This window comes from Halyomorpha halys, unplaced genomic scaffold, assembly GCF_000696795.3.
Source record: "Halyomorpha halys isolate HHAL.00 unplaced genomic scaffold, Hhal_1.1 Scaffold744.1, whole genome shotgun sequence".
Classification (NCBI taxonomy): domain Eukaryota; kingdom Metazoa; phylum Arthropoda; class Insecta; order Hemiptera; family Pentatomidae; genus Halyomorpha; species Halyomorpha halys.
The window spans coordinates 128,070-136,302 of NW_027105596.1; the positions used below are offsets into that span (position 1 = coordinate 128,070).

The window sequence follows — 8,233 nt, forward strand, 5'->3', positions numbered from 1 at the left end:
GCATTCCCCACATATAAGTAAAATGTTTTCCCTGGCTTCGAAGCGTTATACAGTGCGCGGCATATCTGGTCTTCTCGTACCCCTGGTTCTGACCATATGGTGTTAATAGAGCTCTGTCCATATTTCGCGTATTCCACCTTCATCAGGCCAGAGGTCCTTGTTTTCCATACAATTTGGTGTTTCTTATCGTTAATGATTTCCTGCAGTTCCTCTATTCGGTTGGCCTGCCCCCGGTAGAGCTTTCGTCTCCCGATGTCCGATTTTCCTCTTCGTTTGCCTGTATATTGGAAGGCTCTCCCTCTCCTGGTGTCCATTCCCGAAGGAATTGCCTAACGTCCCCTGTCGTTTCGCCTTGTTCCTCTTCAACCGTGTTAATGATAATTGCACGAGAGAGCCAGTCCGCCACTACGTTTTCCTTACCTGATTTATAGACGATGTCCATATTGAATTGACTGAGTTCCTTCTAGCGGGTAACGCGCGCTGAAGACTCTTTCAATTTCCCTACCCACTGAAGAGGCCGGTGATCGGTATGGACTCTAAAACGCCTCCCAAACACATAGGGTCTGAAGTGCTCCACCGCCCAAACAATTGCTAATAGTTCTCGTTCGAGAGCACTGTACCGTGATTCGGGGTCCGTTTACCTCCTGCTACCGTACGCCACGGGGCGCTCTCCTTCGCTTTCCTGTGACAATAGTCTCTGACGCCTCGGAAGTTCCTGGTGACTCCGTGCTCTATCCTCCGGATCTTAGTACCCTACTTCTCCTTACTCTTTGGGCATTCACTTCCATGGGTTCACCGAGGTTCACTTCTCCACATGCTCTAGGAGTCTCAAATAATGAAACCACTCACGACAATCCCTGCGGGAATAGTCAGTGACAACGACGTAACGGGGCGATTTGGAATACAATTAGGTTGGCGTTAAAGTACCACAGGTTAAGAACTAACCAGCTTGCTATCAATGATGCGTTACATATCATAAGATCATTATTGTATTCGGCCACTAATAACACGCCACACAAACATGCATGTTCCTTCATACTAGAAGATCTAAAAGTGATGCATTTCTCTCCGCATGGCTGTTCAACTCGGGGCCAGTACTCATGTCAGAAGCCAATGCATACTATCTCCAAGTCAGAACACCGGATGGAAGGGATTTGACAGTTTCTATAGGACACTTGACACGCTGGATTTTCAGATGGTGACCAACTTCCTCAGGCGGAGCATTTTTTGTCTGAGGTTAAACTTCAGGTACAACTAGTATCAGAGCCTCAACTTTAATTGGATACTGAAACGCAACCTATTACTCAAGATGCTGACTCAACCAAGATCCCGACTTAAAAACAACTTAGGAAAAGCAAACGGGTCAGAAAATCCCCACAGCATCTTCAGGACTGGATAGCAAAATGAATAGGGAACGAATGTGTTCATGAACTCCAGCTGTTGTCATCAGTTCCAGAACCACACGGTATAACCTTACTGTCTGTTATTAGTTTCATGATCGCTTGTTAATTCACTCTCTACTTCTTCTGTTATTTATTTAAATTACGTATAATTCTGACTCAATAAAGAATTGTAACACAATTTATATTATAAATACCTTACAAATAAACATTATGAACTTAAACAATATAAACGATGAAATATTTACTTTTTGTCTGATATACAAAGTAAGATTTCTTTTTTAAATAAATTTTACCCTACTTTTTTGAGATTAGGGACAAGCATAGATGCTGAAACCTTACCAAACTAAAAAGAATGATCTAAATCAGTCCTCCCTTTAAGATATAACATTTATTTTATGTATTTATCTTTAATTTCACTTACCCATATATTAAACAATAGTAAGGGGGTGTATTACGAACGTTAAAAATTTAATATCTGGGTTTTAAACGAAAATACACGTTTGTTTTAGGCTTTGGGATAGTGATTAGATAACTCTACAACTAATTTAAAAGCAATTATGCTTACAGAAGTAAAATGTTTTGATATTATCCATTTTCCTTGTGACTAAAAAAATCATTTATGTGATTATCTTATCTAAAATATTTAGTTTGAAAAACTTTTATTTTTCATTTTATGCATCTCACAAAGATTCTTTTTGTACATTTGCGAACCTCTATGGGGTATGTTGAATTAGAATGTTAGAACCTTTATCAAAACAATAGCTAAAGCCGAAAGTAGTGTAAGATAGAAGTTGGTTTATATTTATTACAGTTTTGCAGTTAAATACAAAGTTTGTGCAGAGAATTTCTGATATTATTGGAAATACATTACCGGCGTTTGATAGCAAGCAGTTGCTATGTCTGGTAGAAATGAGTGTAGAATTTATGTCGGTAACTTACCACCTGACATTAGAACTAAAGACATACAAGATTTATTTTATAAATTTGGAAAGGTCACGTTTGTGGACCTCAAGAATCGTAGGGGTCCACCGTTTGCATTCGTTGAATTTGAAGATTCTCGGTAAGAAAGTTATATATTATTCAGCTGAATTGTTTAGTTTTTTTAGTTCACCTTGTTATTACTTGCTCTTTTTTTATTGGAAATATTGTTAATTACTTCGTAGCATCTTTTAATTAAATATAGTTAATCCTTTAAATATTTGAAATGGATGTCATGTTTTTTTTTACTTGTTATATGCACACAGTTAGGTTTCCTTTCAGATTCAAATAGTGTTTGATTGTATATGCCTTTTCAAAGTTCTGTAAACATACTTTCTTTTTTATTTATATATCACTTATTATTTGGTGGCTTTAGTATAATGAATTGTCATTCTTCATCTGGTGTATTAGTTTAATTGGATGATAGGAGTCCTCCATTCTTTTAAGTTGTTAACCAGTGGCCTTCATTGACTTTATTCTATATTTTCTAGTCTTATTCTTAATGTAGAGTCAATTCAGGACTTTCAATTGATCTCAACATGTTTTTTAAATAAAGATTTAGTTTAAAGTATTATTCCATTTAAAAAAATAAATGATGTCCATTATTATGAAAAAGGTATTGTCTAATTGATAAATCATGAGATGACTGAACTACAGAAAATAGAGTGTAAATCTTCGATCTAGAATGAAAATTGTTAAATTTATTTTTGACTGTTTAGTAATTATTCTTCCAAATGATATCGTCTACATGACATTTGTTTTCAAATGGAAGTAAACCCCTTTCACTTCCCATCTGTTCTCCTGGTGCGGTTGCATACAATTATAAATTGTTTAGCAATCCGTTTGATGTTATCTGACACAACAAATTCAATCTGCACCTTAATAATGGTTCCGTTAATGGTTAGAACCAGAGCTGAAGACTCTCGTCTTGCTGTAATAGTTGTTTATTAATAAAGTCAAAACTATTTTGAATAATATTCTTTAATGTTCTTTATTCTCTAGTTGAAGCTTTGAGTGCTCCTTTTTAGCCCTACACTTTTGGAACTTACTAAAAAATTTGTTTTAACGACAAATCTTGACCAATGAACTTTGATTAACAGGTTAAGAAACAATTGATAATTCACAGGGTTAAAAAAACAGCTAATATCACACTGTAGTTTGAAATTAAAAAAAAAAAAGGTATAAAATATCAAATTTTTCAAGTTTTAATAGCTCTTCAATTTTTTCCATAGTACATATCCGCATTCTGTATCCTGTGCTGTTCAAGTGGTACTATTAATTTAAATTGTGTCTTTTAGTTTATAATATCAGCAACTAATTACAAGTGCATAAATTTTATTTGATGATATTTTAAAGAAAAAACTGGGGGAAAAAAGGTGACATTGTGTGACACTGTCGATAGGAAGTCAACAATATATCTTGTGGGGTGGTAATTACTAATACAAGCCTCACCTCTTTTCCACACTTTACAATCAAAACTGACCAATAAATGTTTTTCTCAATAGCATAATATTTTTTTTTTGTTTATATTCAGAAAAATACATCTTGCCTTTTCATGAATATTTAATTTCCTATGTATTGCATAATTTAGTATTTCTAGCTATTGTTGGTTTGGAAAAATTAAAAATAAACTCATTTTAAATATAAGGAGATGGTCAGGGTTGCGGTCTAAAAAGAACAAATAGTTTTTAACTATTTAATGCCCGACGGTTCACAACTCTTTGCAGGGCTTCATGAGGGCTGTTCAAAGCGATAGGTTAAACCTATGTAGGTTTATGCGATAGGTCTTTAACCTATCACTTTGAACAGCTCTGATGAAGCCCTGCAAAGTGGGGCAGAACGTTGGACATTAAACAGTTAAAAACTATTTGTTCTTTTTTGACTGTAACCCTGACTATCTTCTTAAATTTAAATTATACGGTCAACTATATATATAATATGAAACTCATTTTTACTTTATAATTTCCAAACTTATTAGAAAAAAATAAAATTGAAAACTGCAGTTGAATTTTTTTTTATTTTAAACTTCATCTGTCAATACATGCACAAGGTTAATACTTACATTGGAGTCAGTTGGTCTGCTTCCTTGGGATTCCCTGAACAATAACAGGAAAAGCAGAGGTTGGTATCCAAATCATCTAGATTTTTTAACTGAAGCATCACTCTTTTTTAACTCCATAAGCTTTTTATTCTTCCTCCTAAACTGACACTTTAATGTGCAGAATAAACATGCATATAGATGAGAGAAATAAATATATGAAGAGAATTGATGAATAGGACCGAATTTAATTGTTACATTTTAAGGTATGGATTTTTTTTTTTTTCCATTTCTGAAATAATCATCTCAAATTTCTTTGCTAACCTGGCCATAATGTCTCCTTTTTTAGCTCTATCTTAGAACACTTCCGAGGAGACGTCCTATTAACATCTATTGATTTGAATATCCTACATTAACCATAAGTTGGAATTGGTAGTCCACATTTTTAACTGAAAAACAGGGCAGGAATATAATACAAGCCTTAATGGTGGGATAGGATAGCTATACATCAGAGTCACATCAGCACTAAGATTGTTGCGCAACAATAAGTTTGAGAATCCTGTTTAGGACAGAGATTCAAAACCTCTGCGAAATACTAACTATTAAAAACCCAAATTCGCAGATTCAATGTCAAGGAGTCTCAGAAAATGCTCAGATGCAACAATGGAACATTGAATCTAAGTGCGTACTAGGCTTTTCACTCCTGTACTTAAGCTTCTCTATTAATTTTTGTAGAATTTCGGGACTTGGTATGTAAATGCTTCCATTTATTTGTTAAGATCTTTGGAATACATCTTGCCTGAATCCAAGGTAATTATCAGAGCCTGTCCTATTACTAATACCATTAATAAACAGCCCCTCAAAGAGCTTACTGTAACATTCCAGAATTTCTGCCAGTTGGGACATTTGGGAATATGTTGGGGACATAGTATGGTTGCGAAGAAGTTGGGAATTCACAGTAAACTCTGTAATAGTTTGGTAACTCTTCATTAGTTCTGAACTTAATTTCTATATGTTGCTTCTATTTTCATGAAACATAGGAATTGTGATTTATGGAGTGAAAAGAATGAAACAGATTTCTTGTTAGAGAGTTTAGCCAAACTTTGAATTGCAAAAAAATTGTAATGAATATTAAAAATACTCTCCAGCTGGAAGATAATCAGGTTAGAAGTTAAATGGAATTATTTAGGTACGTGTATTTGTTGTATTCTGCTGTTTTCTTTTAAACTTGAATTATGATGAGGAATCAAATTTAACAAGTAAAACCTTGTTTCTATGTATTCTATATAGAATTAATCCTTTAGCACAATCCCTATCCTGCTCCATCCATCCCTATATTCATCCTTGAAGGTCAAAACAGAAGTGGCCCAGAGACCTTTTATAAATATTTATATTAGCAATGACCTGATTTTCCTCTCAACTCTGAATGTCTCCAGTTATAGCGTCTTTGCTCAGCCTTCACTGGTTTTCATCACCAGTAACAACAGTTGAGAGAGAGTCCCTAAGATCTTCTGGAAATGAAGCTTATTTTCCTCCACCGGAGAGGGACATGCCTGGCTGGAGTTTTCTATGCTGATCGTAAATAATTTATATAAGTAGGCCTGAGTTTAAGATGTTTATTTTAGTTCGTTTAACTTATAAGTTTAATTTATTTTTTTCTATTTATTATTTTACTATCATTTAATTTATTTATAACTAACTATGTAGCTCTACAGCCCGAGCTAGCTCTAAAGCCTCCTGAGGTGGGCCTTGGCTTCCATGACAACATTGCACCAGTCTTCTCAGCACAATGCTCTCCTCTTTCAGTTCCTTATACTCAGATTTTCCAGGTCTGTTTCCACATCTTGAACCCAACATCTCCGAGGTTGTCCTTATGGTACCTTACATTTTTCCAAGCAGAATTCTTTTTTGCATTCTTAATCCATCCATCCATGCCCAACCATTCAATCCGCTTGCTCATATGAAGCAGACAATGGCACAAGATCCATACAGCTCATATAGTTCGCTGTTCTTCCGGATTCACCCTCTTTCAACACAGGTCCATAAGTTTTACTGAGAATTTTCCTCTCAAAGATTTTCAAAGCTTTATTGAGGGGATGCATAGGGCCCAAGTTTCCGCAGAATACATCACTAGTGGTCTTAAATAACTTTTATATAACCTTATTTTTGTCGTTTGTGACGACAGCTATGACTGGAAGAGTTTTATGCTTGCATAGTAAGCCCGGTTATCTGTCATAACCCCTCTATTCACTTCTGCTGATATTTCATTTTTTGCAGTTAAGCTCCACACCAAGACAGGAGAAGGATTTAACTTTTTGGAAAGAGAAACCTTCAACGCACAGATCTTCTCTAGCTCTTGAATCACTGCCTGAACCTACAAACATGTACTTAGCTTTGCTTTCATTGACTTCTAAACCAAACACTTCATCTTCTGCCTTCAACAGTTTGAACAAATCAATTAGAAATCGCTTATTTCTTGCCACTAAGCAAATATCATCAGCTTATGCACATATTTGAGTGGATAAATACAGTATGTCCCCATTGGAGTTCAGCTTCCCTATCACACTATGTAGTGCAAGGTTGAATAGTGTCCCTTGTCTAACACCAACAGTGACTGGAATACTCAGACTAAGGGTACCATTAATATACACTTTAGCATTACTGCCATCCATGGATGTTTGTATCAAGTGAATTAGTTTATTTCAAATTTTGATATCTCCTAGAGCGCGTATAATCATTTTAAAAAATTTTACTTTTAAGAAAGTTGTCCAAATAAATGAAAAGATGAAAATCGGTTGAAGGTAAGTTTTGTTAATTAGGTGGGTATGGAATAACTTCGTGAAATAGCTTGTTTAGTTTCCTCACTATCTGTCATGAAACATGAGGTCTGGCATTGTTGTGTAAGAGTATAGGTCCTTTCCGATTAAACAATGCAGCTTGTTTTTTGACTAGTTTTTGGTGCATTATGCCTTTGTAACTGCAGTACAATATGGATATGATGATTTTAAATCAGGATAAAAAGGAGAAATGAATTATTCTTGCCATTAATCACCACACAGAAACCAATCATGTTTTTGGATGAATTTGGTTTTGGTATGTGTCCCTGTCTTTTGTCGATATTTAACCATGACCTGACCAACTCCTGTTGTCATATACAATCCTTTTTACTTCACATGTGATTTTTCTTTTGAAAAAAGGCTAATATTTTTGCCTAGTAAGCAGTGAAATGCTTGTCTAATAAGGCTTCAGCTGCTGCCGCTCATTAAGTTCATGAGGTATGGATCTACTTTTTTTACTTTACCAATGGTCTTTAAGTGGAAAAAAACTGTCAATACACAGACTGTTCTACTCAGTTGTGTTGCAAGTCCTTTAACTGTTTGGTAAGGGTTTTCTTCTGGGTTGTTTTTCCAAATCTGTGTTACCATCTAAAATTGTTCAAACCACCAGCGAGTGGTCTGTTCGTTTAAAACACTTATCTGTTAAAACACCCTTCCCTGAATGTTATAGTAATGTTTCTTGCAGCTTGTGTTGAGTGTCCAAGTTTAAACTCATAAAAAAAATTTTCAAATCTCGTGTTTCCATGGTCATATTTGATTGCATACTAAACAGTTTGTGATCAATTGGAATGATAGTGAATATTGAAAAAAGAGAGAGGATTAATAACGCCTTATTATAATTTAAACATAAACATATTTACCAACAAACAACATAGTAAACAACGAGTGCTTACAAAAGTCCACTAATCCCACTTCGAATTTTTGAAATAATAAAAATGCAGTAACATTGTACAGTGATTAATAAAGATATATATATA

At 34.8% G+C, this 8,233-nt stretch overlaps 1 protein-coding gene across 3 annotated transcripts in view; it reads left to right on the plus strand.

Annotated features, from left to right (window-relative positions):
- The first annotated feature begins 2,120 nt into the window (after positions 1-2,120).
- The window catches only part of LOC106685793 (serine/arginine-rich splicing factor 1B), a 32,671-nt gene continuing 26,558 nt past the window's right edge, over positions 2,121-8,233 (plus strand). The window contains exons 1-4 of one of the 3 annotated variants that reach the window (XM_067052360.1): positions 2,332-2,463; positions 4,432-4,502; positions 4,604-4,685; positions 4,769-5,100. In XM_067052360.1, the coding sequence (XP_066908461.1) occupies positions 5,075-5,100 (26 nt within the window). In that variant the 5' untranslated portion in view covers positions 2,332-2,463; positions 4,432-4,502; positions 4,604-4,685; positions 4,769-5,074. Of the gene's footprint in view, positions 2,464-4,431; positions 4,686-4,768; positions 5,101-8,233 lie in introns of all 3 variants that reach the window. The other 2 variants (XM_014428711.3, XM_014428710.3) reach the window with 2 other exon arrangements.